This window comes from Megascapheus bottae, chromosome 38 (assembly GCF_031878675.1).
Source record: "Megascapheus bottae isolate mThoBot1 chromosome 38, mThoBot2.hap1, whole genome shotgun sequence".
Taxonomy (NCBI): domain Eukaryota; kingdom Metazoa; phylum Chordata; class Mammalia; order Rodentia; family Geomyidae; genus Megascapheus; species Megascapheus bottae.
This window is the reverse complement of record NC_143546.1, coordinates 4,363,254-4,378,740: the sequence shown is the minus strand read 5'-3', so window position 1 is coordinate 4,378,740 and position 15,487 is coordinate 4,363,254. Positions and strand designations below refer to the sequence as shown.

Here is a 15,487-nt window from a genome sequence, read left to right as displayed (position 1 = left end):
CTCTCACACCCCTCCCTCAGCCATCCCCCTTTTTGGCTCTTCAGCAATTAATTCATTTATTCAACAAACATAAATAAATGATGTGTGCTGAGAGAGAGAGCAAAAGTTCTGTCCTTTCTCCAAGGAAAGAATCCTCCAACTGCTCTTTCTGTGAACTTGTGCCAATGTCTCAGCAAGACCCGAGGCGAGCAGGAAGCCCAGCCTGGCCCTCCTGCAGAATCACCCGTGGGGAGAGCCATGGATTCTGGAAACAACAGACCTGGTTCTAGTCTCTGCCCTACCACTGACTGGTCTGGCAGCTTGAATGACCTGGTGATCATTTCCTGTCTAGGTTTCCTCATCGGTAAACTGAGGAACTCTGCCAGCAAAGACACTCACGTTGCAGAAACTCTTTCTTCCCTCCTCCCCCTGTCTTAGGAAGGTGATTGCCGGGAAGTCCTGTGTGGATCCCCCTCTACCCCCCCACAAACCACACATCAGAGCATCAGAAAGGAGATGCAGCTGGTGTTGGCCCTTGTGGGGGTCCTTCTGGGGACACCTGGAGTGCCAGCTTTGTCCCTTGAGACCTCTGAGGAAACGGAGCTGGGTATGGATCTGGGAGAGGGTGGAAGGGGCTTTTTGGGGGGGGGGGGCACCAGGAAGTAGCTGGTGGCTGAGTGGTCCTGGAGAGGGCTGTGGGCCTGACACTGTGAAGGGAATTGGGGGGTTGTGGGGGGAGGGACTTGGCACCAACATTACCAGACCCTGTTTGACTCCCAGAAAGCATCAGTGTCTGTGTCTACAGAGATGACTGGCCTTTGGGGGGGGTCACAGGACCCTAAGTGGGCCGTGCAGCTGGTGGTGAGCCCTTGGCTGTGTGTGTGTGTGTGTGTGTGTGTGTGTGTGTGTGTGTGTGTGTGTGTGTAATGATGGCATGTCCAGTGTGTGACAGGCTCTGTGTTGAGCATCTGAAGCCTGCGTGGCATGTGTCCTCAGGCGCTTGTGTGTAAACTACCATGCATGTTTGCCTGGAGGTAGGAGACGGCTTCCGGTGGGGTTCTGGGGGTTCTCTGAGATCTCCCTTCTGCCCTCAGATCCCTGCTTGGCCTCCAGCCTGGAGAAGCAAGAGCAGGAAATGCTGGTGGCCGTAGGGCAGGTTGTGCGGCTGTGCTGTGGGCATGCTGAGCGCGGTGGCCACTGGTACAAGGAATCCAGTCGCCTGGCACCTGCCGGCAGGGTACGAGGCTGGAGGGGCCGTCTGGAGATTGCCAGCTTCCTGCCTGAGGATGCCGGCCATTACTTCTGCCTGGCCCGTGGGTCTCTGACCGTCCTGTACAATCTCACCTTGGTTGCGGATGGTAAGAGTGTGGCAGAGGTGAAGGGATGCCCTGCCACCCATCTTGGATCTCAGCTGCCTTTTGCCATCTGTGTCTAAAGCAGATTCCTTGACCCTCAGCAATGATGGAGAGGACCCCAAAGCCTCCGGGGGCTCCTTGAATGACTACCCCCAGCAAGGTCGGTATCAATCCTGCAGGACTCGTGTCTCCCTTGTCTCTTGTGGGTGGGTGTGGGTATCTGTCCGATCACTAAGAAGACCTCGTGGGAGCCTGTGGTCGTGTCTGGAGAGCTAAATATTAACCCGCCCACCCCCCTCTGCCCCCCAGCACCTTATTGGACACACCCCCAGCGCATGGAGAAGAAACTGCATGCAGTGCCTGCTGGGAACACAGTCAAGTTCCGCTGTCCAGCTGCAGGCAACCCCACCCCCACCATCAGCTGGCTCAAAGATGGACAGGCCTTCCACGGAGAGAATCGCATTGGTGGCATTCGGGTAGGTCTCTGTATACAGATAAAGCCAATGAAGAAGGCAGTTGTGGCCGGGCAGGGTGGCTCCTGCCTGTAACCCCAGCTATTCAGGAGGCTGTGATCTGAGGATCACAGTTCAAAGCCAGTCCAGCAAGTCCATAAGATTCTTATCTCCAAGCAACTACCCAAAAAAGCTGGAAGTGGCCCTGTGGGTCCAGTGGTAACACGCTAGCCTTGAACACAGAAGCTCAGGGACCTGAATTCAAGCCCCAGGACTGGCATACACACAAAAAAAGGCACCCAGCAATGATTTATCCCTCCCTACCCCCTCCCTCCCTCCCTCCCTCCCTTTCCTATATATGCAGCTCTGGCTGCCTCCTGCCCTGGCGTCTGGAGTGTGTATGCCTGCTGGTTTCCCATGGGTTTTTCCTCTACCCCCAGCTGCGGCACCAGCACTGGAGCCTGGTAATGGAAAGCGTTGTGCCCTCTGACCGTGGCACCTACACCTGCCTCGTGGAGAACTCTGTGGGCAGCATCCACTATAGCTATCTGCTGGATGTGCTGGGTGAGTGGAGGGAAGGCAGGCTTTGCCCTCGAGGCGGGGGCACAGTCCAGTCCAAGTGGTAGTGCCCGGGATAAGCGTGGACTGGAACGGAAGAATACTATAGTGACTTGCAGGCAGGTGGCACTACATGGCATATAGATGGGCCGCCAGGCTCTAGAAGGGGGTTGAGTGTTTGTCAGGCTGAGAAGCTGCTCTGAGCTCAGGGGTGATAAGGGAGCCATGGAGGGCTTGAACTGGAGAGGGTCTGAACTGTCCATCGGGAAGGGGGAGGGGGAGGGGCAGCCCATCCCTCACGTCTGGAATCCCAGCTGCTGTGAGGATGGACGCTTAAAGCCAACTCTGGGCAGGAAACTTGGTGAGATTTACCGATAAAAAGCCAGCAATGGAAAAACGAGGCGCTGGGTGGCTCACGGCCTGCCATTCTAGCTACTCAGGAGGCTGAGATCTGAGGATCACAGCTTGAAGCCAGCCCAGGCAGGAAAATCCAGGAGACTCTTATTTATCTCCAGTAGAAGAGCAGTGATGAAAGCGGTAGAGCATTGAACTTGAGTGAAAACGAAGAGACAGCACCTAGGCTCGGAGTTCCACACACACACACACACACACACACACACACACACACACACACACACAGGGGGGGTGGGGGGCAGCTAAAGAGGGCGCCTTGTATGAGTGCCACTCACCAGGGTTGACGGCCTGGCCTGGCCCCCAGAGCGGTCCCCGCACCGGCCCATCCTGCAGGCGGGGCTGCCGGCCAACACCACAGCCGTGGCGGGCAGTGATGTGGAGCTGCTGTGCAAAGTATACAGCGACGCGCAGCCGCACATCCAGTGGCTGAAACACATGGTCATCAACGGCAGCAGCTTTGGCGCCGACGGTTTCCCCTACGTCCAAGTCCTGAAGGTGTGATCGGGCTCCTGCCAGGGTGGGGAGGTCAATGCCTGCCCTCCCCCAGGCCCTCCCCCTCCTTGGTGACCCCTGCTCCCCCCACCCCACAGACCGCAGACATCAACAGCTCGGAGGTGGAAGTCCTGTACCTGAGGAATGTATCTGCTGAGGACGCCGGCGAGTACACTTGCCTGGCTGGCAACTCCATCGGCCTCTCCTACCAGTCGGCCTGGCTCACCGTGCTGCCAGGTGGGCCCCCGGGGACACCCTGCTACTCTGGCCTGTCTTGCTCGGCCTGTGGGATCTGGCTGTGTGAATCTGTGGGTAAGAATTCTACAGCAGGCACCTGAGCGTGGCTCACGCCTGTAATCGTGGCTCCTTTTTTTTTTTTTTGCTAGTCCTTGGGCTTGAACTCAGGGCCTGAGCACTGTCCTTGGATTTTCTCAAGGCTAGAACTCTACCACTTGAGCCTCAGCACCACTTCCGGCTTTTTCCTATGTATGTGGTACCCAGGAATCGAACCCGGGTCTTCATGCATGCTAGGCAAGCACTCTACCACTAGGCCAAATGCCCAGTCCCCCATGATACTCTTTAATGCCAATTAACTACAAAAAAGAAAGGGGGAGAAGAGCTATGGCTCAAGTGGTAGGGTTCTAGTGAAGCAAGAACACAAGGCCCTGAGTTCAAGGCCCTAGTTCACACATACCCAAGCCAGGACTTGTGTTTGATCCTGTGTATGCCACCACCCATGCAGTTCTCAGGAACAGGGGACTCTGTAAACATGCAGTTTTGTTTGTCAGTCCTGAGGCTTGAACTCATGGCCTGGGTGCTGTTCCTGAGTGCTTCAGTTCAAGGCTAGCGCTGTCCCGTTTGAACCACAGCTCCACTTCTGGTTTTCTGGCGGTTCACTGGAGCGTCTCACGGACTTTCCTGCCCGAGCTGGCTTTGAACCCCAATCCTCCGATCTCAGCCTCCTGAGTAGCTGGGATGGTTGGCGCGAGCCACCAGAGCCTGCAAAACAAAAAACAACTGCAGAAAATGCAGTTTTCTTTCATGTGTCCCTCCTGTGTTGGTGGCAGGGTGGGAAGGGGCCTCGCTGAGGGCAAGGGTAGACGGTGATTTCACTTGCTGTTTCCTGTCTGTCATTCATCCGTGGGGGTGCAGAGGAAGATCTCACGTGGACAGCAGCATCGCCCGAAAACAGGTATACGGACATCATCCTGTATGCTTCGGGTGCCTTCGTCTTGGCTGTTCTGTTGCTGCTGGCCGGCCTGTACCGGGGGCAGGCACTCCACGGCCGCCGGCCACGCCAGCCCACCACGGTGCAGAAATTGTCTCGCTTCCCTTTGGCTCGTCAGGTACTGTGTCAACCCCTGCACGCCCCATCCCTGCCAGGCTCTGAGCTCCAATGGCATACAGCAGGCTGGTCTCCCACTGTGCAGTTCTCTCTGGAGTCCGGTTCCTCTGGCAAGTCAAGCTCGTTCTTGGTGCGGGGTGTCCACGTGTCCTCCGCTGTCCCTACCTTGGTGGCTGGCCTGGTGAACTTGGATCTTCCTCTGGACCCACTGTGGGAGTTCCCTCGGGACAGGTACATGGAGCAGGAGGAGAGGAGGGGACTGCTGGGTCCCCACAGCTCTGAGGCCTGGGCTTTCTTGGTCTCCAGGCTGGTGCTCGGAAAGCCACTGGGTGAGGGCTGCTTTGGGCAGGTGGTTCGCGCAGAGGCCTTCGGGATGGACCCCGCCCAGCCGGAACAAGCCAGCACTGTGGCTGTCAAGATGCTCAAAGGTGGCTGTGACTACCAGCTGTGGGGTGGGGGACGTGGAGACCGGAAGTCACAGAAGGGGACCCCAGTGCGGGTCCCAGATATGGGGTGCTGAGAGAGACTTCAGGATTCCAGCTACATTGCTATCCTGGAGAATTACTTCTGAGTGCCCAGGCCTTGAGTTCAAGCCCCAGGAATGACGCCCACAACACACACACACACACACACAAAGTTCTAGACCCCCAAGTGTTGCATAGACTACACTCAGTAGCCAGATGTCCGTGGTTCACGCTTGTCATGCCAGATCCTCAGGAGACAGAGATCTGCAAATTATGGTTCGAAGCCAGCCTGGGCAGGAAAATCCGTGAGACTCTCTGCCTCCACCGAACCACCAGAAAACAGGAAGTGGAGCTGTGGCTCAAAGTGGTAGAGCACTAAGCTTGAGCTGAAGAGCTCAGGGACAGCACCCAGGCCCAGAGTTCAAGCCCCAGGACTGAAAAAAAAAAAAGAATACACTGGGAACTTGCCCACAGGAGCCTCAGACTGCTGTCTCTAGCCCCTTTCTGCAAAAATATGGCCCCAGCCGCCATTCCACTCTCTCCCTCCCCCTTCCCTCCTCTCTGCACAGCTGGAGCCACCTGGTGCTTTGTGAACAGCAGGGATTGAGAAATATGTCTTACCATAATTACTGTGGGGGGAGGGAGGGTTATAGCATTGTATCATTGTCCCAAGGCCATTCACCCCCAGGTCAGGCTCAGCTCTCTCTCTGGAGAAGCCAAAGCTGTCCTCAGCTGTGCCCTGGCAGCACAGATGGGTGGCAGGTCCTACCCTCACCTCAGGGTGCCACTGCACTTTCTATCCCATGAGCTCTCCCTCCCCCCCCAATTCCCCATACCTCCCACCCCCACTCAGGGATCCATGCCAATCCCCCCCCCCCAGATACAGCTTCCTTCCTGTTTAGAGGCCTTAACTTTTGCCTGTCTCTTACTTCCTGAACCTTCTTACAAGAAGGCTTCCTTTCAGATCCTTTCTGGTTTTTCTTGAACTCAGGGCAGTTTTGCTCAAGGCTAGCACTCACGCTACCACTTTGAGCCATAGTTCTACTTCCGGTTTTCTGGTGGTTCCTTGGAGAAAGGCGTCTCAGACTTTCCTGCCTGGGCCGGCTTTGAACCTCAATCCTCAGATCTCAGCCCCCTCCTAAGTAGGTAGGGTGATAGGCACAACCCACCTGAGTGTGGGTTCTGGTGTTTCTTGGTCTCTGTCCAGTCCCACCACATCCCTCTTGTGGCTGGCTGGACGGCAGGGTCCTCAACTGGTCGCTGTCCTTGCAGACAACGCCTCTGGCAAGGACCTGGCAGACCTGGTCTCAGAGATGGAGGTTATGAAGTTGATTGGCCGACACAAAAACATCATCAACCTGCTGGGTGTCTGCACCCAGGGAGGTGAGGCAGAGCCTGGGGGACAGCCAGGAGGTGGACAGTCTCTGCAGCAGCCTGGCTGACCCCTCCCCCTCCCCCTCCTCTTCCCCTCACTCCCATCCCCTCTGTAGGGCCTCTGTATGTGATTGTGGAGTATGCAGCCAAGGGAAATCTCCGCGAGTTCCTCCGGGCCCGGCGCCCCCCAGGCCCCGACCTCAGCCCTGATGGGCCAAGGAGCAGCGAGGGGCCCCTGGCTTTCCCAGGCCTGGTCTCCTGTGCCTACCAAGTGGCCCGGGGCATGCAGTACCTGGAGTCCCGCAAGGTGGGGGGAATGGCAGCCCTTGAGACCATCTGCTTTAGGTTTCTCTCTCCTCCCTTGCTTGCTTGCTTGCTTCTTTTCTCTCTCCTCCCCCCCCCCTTTTTTTTTTGCCAGTCCTGGGGCTTGAACTCAAGGCCTGAGCACTGTCCTTGGACTTTCTCAAGGCTAGAGCTCTACCACTTGAGCCTCAGCACCATTTCCGGCTTTTTTCTATGTATGTAGTACCGAGGAATCGAACCTGTGTCTTTGTGCATGCTGGGCAAGCACTCTGCCACTAGGCCAAACTCCCCTCTTCCTTCCTTTTATCTCTTCCTCTATCATTCTCTCCCTCTCTTCTGTTTTTTTCCTTCCTCTGTCCCTCCTCCCTTTCTCCTTCCTCTCCCTCTCTCCTCCCCTCCCTCCTCTCCTCTTACTGTAGTACATTTTCTGAATCCCCTCCACCTCCTCATCTGTAAATCGGGTGGATGCCTCTGGGCACATATCCCCTGCCAGGCACACAGATGCTGGGCATGACGCTCAGCCACATGTCCCCTCTTCTGTCCCCCGTCCTGCCCCCAGTGCATCCACCGGGACCTGGCTGCTCGTAATGTGTTGGTGACCGAGGATAATGTCATGAAGATTGCAGACTTCGGACTGGCCCGCGGCGTCCACCACATTGACTACTACAAGAAAACAAGCAATGTGAGGCGGGGTGGGGCAGAGCTGGATGCCACCAGGGTGGGGGCAGGGTCTAGGGTGATGCTGGCCACCCCCAGAGACCTGGGGACTCAGCAGTGTCCCCCCTCCTCCCCTTCAGGGCCGCCTGCCAGTCAAGTGGATGGCGCCCGAGGCCTTGTTCGACCGCGTGTACACACACCAGAGCGACGTGTGAGTCCCCAGGGGCTGGCGTGTTCTTTATCATCACCACTGGCCTTTCTGAGGACCGCTCCGAGCCTCAGGATCTGGCTGGGCTTCTTTTACTCAAGGCTGGCATTCTACCACTTGAGCCATACGTCCAGTTTTCTGGCAGTAAATGGGCGATAAGAGTCTTACAGACTTGTTTGCCTGGGCTGGCTTCGAACTGCCATCTTCAGACCTCAGCCTTCTGAGTATCTGCAATGACAGGCATGACCCACAAGCACCCCAGCTGTAAGACTTTCTTCTGAACAGGCCTGGGACTTGTGTAGAACCAGGCCCCGGGGGATACAATCGTGTCCCCCCCCCTAGGGCCCCAGGAGTAGAGGACAAGCTGAGCCCCTCTGAGCCCTGCTCCCGCCCCCAGGTGGTCTTTCGGGATCCTGCTATGGGAGATTTTCACTCTCGGAGGGTCTCCGTACCCTGGCATCCCGGTGGAGGAGCTGTTCTCGCTGCTGCGGGAAGGACATCGGATGGATCGGCCCTCCAATTGCCCTCCAGAACTGTGAGGCCTGGCCCTGCCATCCCCCATGTCTCCCGTCCTCATCCTCTGCAGTGACCTTGGGACTTGACCCTGGCTTTGGGGTTCAGCTGCCTGCTCTTCCTCTTCTTTCTCGGGTCCAACACATAGCATGCTTGTGGGGGGGTGGGGAGCCAACCATTCAGAGAGCCTGGAATGGCCTACACCAGTCGTTAAACCCTCATCCATGACCCCGTGCATACTCCGGAGGCTGAGATCGGCAGGTGGTGATTTGCAGCCAGCCAGGCAGGAAAGTCCTGGAGGCTGTCATCACCAAAGAACCACCAGAAAACCCACCAGAGGTGGCACTGTGGCTCATCATGGTAGAGCTCCAGCCATGAGTGAAAGAGCGCAGGGATAGCACCCAGGCCCTGAGTTCAAGTCCCCCCACCCCAGCAGCAATAATCACAACAAAAACCTTACCCAGGACCAACTCCAGGGGCCCTGAGCCTCCCCCCCACTTATCTCAGGTACGGGCTGATGCGGGAGTGCTGGCATGCTGTGCCCTCCCAGAGACCCACTTTCAAACAGCTGGTGGAGGCCTTGGACAAAGTTCTGCTGGCTGTCTCTGAAGAGGTACTGCCCTCCCCCTTCTTGCCCCCTCTGCCCCCTTCATTGGGCCCCATCAACCTGGGAACACAGGTACCCTCTCCTAAGTGGCTGGAAACTGACCTGTCTGTCTTTCCCAGTACCTTGACCTTCGCCTGACCTTTGGCCCCTACGCCTCTTCCGGTGGGGACACCAACAGCACCTGCTCCTCCAGTGACTCTGTCTTCAGCCACGACCCCCTGCCCCTTGCGCCCTCTCCCTTCCCCTTTCCCGGGGTGCAGACAGGAACTGGGGCATGAGGCGGTGCTGGCAGGCAGGACCCCGTGGCCCTGGGCCTCCTGGCTCAGCTACAGGCTGGCACAGTGTCACTTCAGATCTCCGCTTTGGGGATACCCATCTCTGTCTCCTCCATAAAGCCTCCTGCTGCAGCCTTCAGTTCCACAGCTCACCCCCACCTTGCCGTTTGGAGACTCCGTGCCACTGTGTGGGAGATTTTCATTGGTTTTTGTGCCAATCCTGGGGCTTGAACTCAAGGCCTGAGCACTGTCCCTGATTTTGTTTCCCTCAAGACTAGAGCTCTACCACTAGAGCCACAACTGCACTTCTGGCCCTTGAGTGGCTTATCGGGGATAAGAGTCTCATGGACTTGCCGCCTAGGCTGGCTTTGAACTAGGATCCTTGGGTATGAGCCACCAGCACCGGAGCTGGAGTGATTGGAACTGCTCAGACTCGTGAGCCTTGGTACTCAGGCCTCACTGCTGGAGCCTCCCCATGCCTGGCTGCAGATTTTCTATCCTGAATTCCCCTTTGCTTCAGTACAGCCTGGGACCCCCACCCCCTCTGCTTGTTCCCCCAATCTGGGGGCAGAAAAACAGCATTGACTGGTTACCCTTAAGAGTCTGGAAACCTGCCAGAAAAACCACAAGAGCAAATGACCTTTTATAAATTATTTTTGTGAAATAAAATCTCTCGTGTGCTTTGGTATCTCTTCCCCCCACCCCCCCACCCCTGTCCGCCCCTGGAAGCCTATGGGCAGAAATAAGGGGTGGAGCCCCCTGCCCAAGGTCTAGACACAGCCAGGGAAGGCTACGTGCATCTGCCTTTGTCTGTCTGTCCTGCCAGGACTGTCTTGAAGAAATGTAACACCATCGTAGGGTGGGCCCCTGAGATTTTTGGGGTGCCCCCACCCCTGTCCCAGTATGAACCCAACTGACCGTGAATCTGAGCCTACAGCCACTGCCTGCTCCCACGCTCTGCCAGTGCCAAGTTCCTGGGGCTGTGCCCATCCCGCCTGGCCTGGCTGCTCTCCCGGGCAGCAGCTGCTTGCCGTCTGGCTGGGCTGCAGCTGTCCCTACCTCAGTCATCGAAGCCGTCGTGGCCTTGTTCTCAGAGAGATCAGCTTCCCGGAGCACTGAGCCTGGAACCTTCCTTGGTTCCCAGCTCCTGGTCCCAGTCGTTTCCCACCTGTGTGGAGACAATCTCAGCAGCCCCTGCCAGCTTCCAGGATAGAACTGCCCTCCACACAGGCCTGGGTCATACCAGTCCACTTTCAGGCAGTGCAGGCTGAAAATGTATCTAGGCCCCCAAAAGACTGAATATAAAAATTTAAGCATGGGCCGGGAGTTTGGCCTAGTGGTTAAAGTGCTTGCCTAGCATGCACGAAGACCCGGGTTCGATTCCTCAGTACCTCATACATAGAAAAAAGCCGGAAATGGTGCCGAGGCTCAAGTGGTAGAGCTCTAGCCTTGAGAAAGTCCAAGGACAGTGCTCAGGCCCTGAGTTCAAGCCCAGGCCTGGCCAAAAATAAAAAGTCCTTGGTGTGATTCTGTCCTGTGTCTCTACCGCTCGTGGCAGGCTTGATGGACACAGACATGAGCCCGCTGCTGCCCCAGAACTGCCTGTTGTGAACTGTTGTGATCACTTTAAGGTGGCTAATGATAAAAACCAGCACAGTTATCACTATGAACCGTTAGTTTAGGGGCTGGTACAAAAAATGAGTTACATATCGTCAAAGCAGTGGTGATGAATGATGAGGCAAGTCCAATTAAAGTTACACTGGCAACGTTGAAAATGTCTGAACAGCCAAGGGTTCCCTGGGCGGGGGGGGGCTTTGAACTCACAGGGTCCGTCGTGCTGAGGCTAAAGTGTGACTCAGGACCTGTGCATATCAGGTGATTGCCCTGGAGGAGGGAGCAGAGTTAGAAGAGGAAGAGGAAGAGGCCGTGAAACTCCTGAGTATGTCTGGAAAGCGGTCTGCCCCTGGAGATGGCAGCAAGATTCCACAGAAAAAGGTAAAACTTGCCAAGGAAGAGGAGGAGGAGTAGGAGGAGGAAGAGGAGGAGGAGGAAGAGGAGGATTTCGATGATGAGGAAACAGAAGAAAAAGTTCCAGTGAAGAAATCTATACGAGTTACTCCAACCAAAAAATGCACAAAAATCAAACCAGAATGGAAAAGATTCAAAACCAACAACATCAACATCAAAAGGTCAAGAATCCTTCAAAAAAAAAAAAAAACCTCCTAAAACACCAAATGGACCTAGTTCAGTGGAAGACGTTAAAGCAAAAAGGCAAGCAAGTATAGAAAAAGCACATTGAATAGTCCTGGGCACTGCTGGTAAATTAAAACCTATAGATGGGGAAAGAGAAAAAGGAGCAAGAGCTAGAGTCAAAACCCATTATTATCAACAATCCAGACTGAAGTCTTCTCTCTGAATCTCAATCCCCTTTCTTGATTTGCCACCCATTTCCCGTTCAGGGCTGGAAGCAATCTTTTCATTTCCTAATGCACTTCTGTGGTGGCCACTGTGATTGATTGCATAATCTTTGTATATTGCTTTCTATTGTGCATATATGCCATCTTTTTGAGCATGCTTTAATCCACTTTGTATCTTCATAACTGCTCAACAAATGTCTGAATGAATCAAAAAAAAAATTAAGCTGAGCCAGATGCTGTAATTCCAGCTACTCAGGAGGCTGAGATCTGAGCATAATGGTTTAAAAAACCAGAAGTAGTATTATAGCTCAATAACTCAAAGGGATAAAGCAGGAGCCCTGAACAAAAGAGCTCAGACACAACACTCAGGCCCTGAGTTCAAGCTCCACCATGACCACCACCACCAACAACAACAAAATTAAGCTGAATACTGATGGCTCACATCTGGCTCTTTTTTTTATTATTATTCACGCATAAAACCCTAGGCTTAAGCTAGCCTAGTGGTTCACATCTGTAATCTCAACTCAGAAGCTGAGGCATAGCCTGGCATCGGTGGCTCATAAGCTGAGATCCCCCTCCCCCTTTTTTTGTGGGTCATGGGACTTGAACTCTGGGCTCAGGTGCTGTCCCTGAGCTCTTCAGCTCAAGGCTAGTGCCCTACCCCTGGAGCCAAAGCCCCATTTCCCATTTTCTAGAGATTAATTGGAGATAAGAGTCTCATAGTCTTTTGTGCCCGGGTTGGTTCTGAACATTGATCCTCAGATCTCAGCATCCGGAGTAGCTAGGCTTACAGGCATGAGCCACCATGCCTGGCTTCAGGAAGCTGAGATCTAAGGATCAAGTTTCAAAGCCTGCCAGGGTAAGAAAATGTGTAAGACTCTCATCTCCAGTGAACCACCAGAAAACTAGAAGTGGCACTATGGCTCAAAGTGGTAGATGTTTAGCCTTGAGAAAGCCCAAGGACATTACCCAGGCCCTGAGTTCAAGCCCCGGGACTGGCAATAACAACAACATAAACAGCACTGAAGAAAAAGCAAAAAATAAAATGTCAAAAGGGGAGTGGGCTCTCATCAAGCCCCGTGGCATAAAACCATGGATCAGAACCATGTACAGAGGGGTGGGGGAGGGCTACGCCACCCTGGGTCCCCTGGCAGGCACATGGCACGGGGGCTCTTGCCACATTCCTGATGTCCCATGTCACAGGGAGACAGATGCTACTAATTTCCCAGGAGAAGCTTTGCTGTTTCCTCACTGGTCTGCTCTGGGCCTGACAGCAGCTGGAGCCTGGCACCAGGGTGGTCTGGGCTCTGGGCCCCGCTCCAGACTCCCACTTGCAGAATGTTTGCATCAGTGAGGTTCTGGTTTGAGTGACAGACAGAAGGACAGACAGAAAGAGAGGTCTAGAAAGCCTCATGGCTGGGCCGGGAGTTTGACCTAGTGGTTAAAGTGCTTGTCTAGCATGCATGAAGACCTGGATTCGATTCCTTGGTACCACATACATAGAAAAAAGCCGGAAGTGGTGCTGAGGCTCAAGTGGTAGAGCTCTAGCCTTGAGAAAGTCCAAGGACAGTGCTCAGGCCCTGAGCTCAAGCCCAGGACTGGCAAAAAAAAAAAAAAAAAAAAAAAGAAAGCCTCATGGCTAAGGAACAGGTGGCTGCTGGGTATAGAGAGGGCCCCTGGGGTCAGGGTTACACACTGGGTCCAAGGTGCGTTAGGGTTCTGAACCCCCCCCCAACAATTGCTCTATAAACAACAGCTGTCCCTGCACAGAGATTAGCGGGCAATGGCCTCTGGGACTGACTGGCTCGCTGCTAGCAATTGTGACCTCATTCGTGTCTCTCGGCAATCTTTCCAGGAAGAAAGACTCTTGCTTGCTCTCCACTTCTCAGATGAGGCTCTGAAGAGAAGGCTGAGAGCCCAGGATCATGATTGAAAGCGAGCTGGGGCAGGAAGACCCTGAGAATCTTCTCTTCTTTCTTTCTTTCTTTCTTCCTTCTTTCGGTCTCTTGTGGGGCTTGAATTCTGGGCCTGGGCACTGTCCCTGAGCTCTTCAGCTCAAGGATCGCACTCTCTACTATGTGGAATCTCAATGCTAACTTCCATTTTTCTGGTGGGTCATTGGAGAGGAGAGGCTCACAGACTTTCTTGCCCTGGCTGGCTTTGAACTGCGATCCTCAGATCTCAGCCTCCTGAGTAGCTAGGATGACAGGCGTGAGCCACCAGCGCCCAGCCAGGCCCCTGAGAGTCTTATCTCCAATAAACCACTGCAGAAAAGCTAAGTGTGCAAGCACAGCTCCAAGGGTAGAATATCAGGCTTGAGTGTAAACACTGAAGGCTAGCCGGCCATGTGGCTCTGGGATACTGGGCCATCGGCTGGTGGGGCTGCATTTTCATCCTCACCACACACTGGCTAGTGGGGTGGGGCTGGTAACGCTTGTTGGTGTGGAGTTAAAGGGGCACACCAGTGGGGTGTGCCACCATGATGCCCCCCCCCATTTCTGTATCTGCCAGAGGGGCTTCTGGGAAAAAGATTTTCTCTACTTCCTCTGGTCATCAGCAATGCTGTCCTCAAGACTCTGTGGGGCTGGGCACGTGGCCTAGTTGTGGAGCGCTTGCCTAGCATGTAGGAAGCCCTGGGTTCGATTCCTCAGCACCACAGACACAGAAAAAAAGGCCGGAAGTGGTGCTGTTGCTCTAGTGGTAAGCCCAAGGACAGAGCTCAGGCCCTGAGTTCAAGCCCTACTCTCATAACAAAAGTAAACAAGATTATTCACTGCTAGCAGAGCAAGGTGGCTCAGGAGGGTGAGATCTGAGGATCGAGGTTCAAAACCAGCCCAGGCACTATAAAGACTGTGAGACTCTTATCTCCATTAACCGCTGTGGCTCAAGGGGTAGAGCAGTAGCTTTGAGCTGAAGAGCTTGGGGACAAAACCCAGGCCCAGGGATAAGGCCTTGAGCTAAAGAACACAGGGACAGCGTTCAGGCCCAGAGGTCAAATCCCACGACTGACAAAAGAAAAAAAAAAGGATTATTCACTGGTGGCTTATACCTGTCATTCTAGCTACTGAGAAGTCTGAGATCTGAGGATGCAGGGGTTCAGAATCTAAGTGGCAAAGTCAGAGAGACCCTAGCTCCAATTAACCAGCAAAATGCTGAGCTGGAGGCATGGTTCAAGTGATAGAGCTCCATCCAAGCAAAAGAGTGTGAGGTCCTGAATTCAAGCCCCCAGGACTGGTACAAAAAGAAAAGGAAAAAAAAAAAAAGTTACTTCATAGCCATGGTTGATTGAAATATATTTGGTTAAATAGTTAAAATATTTCCAGAGCTGAAGAGGTGGCTTGGAGGGAGCCTGGTAGGCTTAGCCCTGGGTGGAGTGGAGGGGTCTCAAATCACCCTTTTCCTTCCCTAAACAGGAAACCCTGCCTTAGTTGGTCTTCCTGTCAGCCCTCCCCTCCTTTGACCCTCTCTAACTGCCCCAATGCCTCCTGCCCTCCCCCACCCCACCCAGATCCACACCAGGCTCACAAAACCAGGGGTTTGTGAGGACTGGAAGGACAGATGAGGGCCCATTCCCAGGATGCAGCGGGGGTGGGGGGGGACCAGGCTCCCCACTGTCCTCTTCCCACACTCCAGCACCCTTCACCTGCTGCGGGGATTTAGCCTAATCCTGGGACTTTAGGAGGCAGCTGCAGGTCTCTTCCAGAGAAGGAAATCTCCCTTTCTATTCCCTTAGCCATGGATGAAATCTGACCCCCCCTGGCACCTGGGCCCCATGGTGGGAGCCCTGCACCAGCCCCTGAGGACCCGGGCATGAAATCGCCAGCAGCTGAAGGCAGCCAGCTACCCCACTTCCTCCCCAACCCCGTCCCCCACATTCCACAGCCAGTGTCTTCTGGACTCCAGGGCCAGGCTTGTGGCTCACATCCACATTGGTGGTGTGTGTGCCTGGATGTAAGGCTACTGGGGCTGGAACTCAGGGCTTGGGTGAGCACTGTCTCTGAGTGTTTTGTTTTGCTGTCATCCTAAGCCTAGTTACACCCCAGGGCCTTTGCACTGGCAGGGCCCTCGGCCTGC

The 15,487-nt window shown here is 54.6% G+C and overlaps 1 protein-coding gene and 1 pseudogene across 1 annotated transcript; both read left to right on the top strand.

Moving 5' to 3' along the window:
- Positions 1 to 441: 441 nt before the first annotated feature.
- Positions 442 to 9,654, top strand: Fgfr4 (fibroblast growth factor receptor 4). Its single transcript, XM_090325480.1, has 17 exons — positions 442 to 586; positions 1,074 to 1,337; positions 1,420 to 1,494; positions 1,644 to 1,810; positions 2,227 to 2,350; positions 3,063 to 3,253; positions 3,349 to 3,487; positions 4,403 to 4,596; positions 4,681 to 4,826; positions 4,902 to 5,023; positions 6,332 to 6,442; positions 6,550 to 6,740; positions 7,296 to 7,418; positions 7,534 to 7,604; positions 7,999 to 8,136; positions 8,622 to 8,727; positions 8,841 to 9,654. Exons 1-17 carry the CDS (start codon positions 496 to 498, stop codon positions 8,997 to 8,999), a joined length of 2,412 nt encoding a protein of 803 aa, XP_090181606.1. The 5' UTR covers positions 442 to 495; the 3' UTR covers positions 9,000 to 9,654.
- A 1,053-nt stretch (positions 9,655 to 10,707) lies between these two features.
- Positions 10,708 to 11,348, top strand: LOC150041870 (nucleophosmin pseudogene; annotated as a pseudogene).
- Positions 11,349 to 15,487: the final 4,139 nt, after the last annotated feature.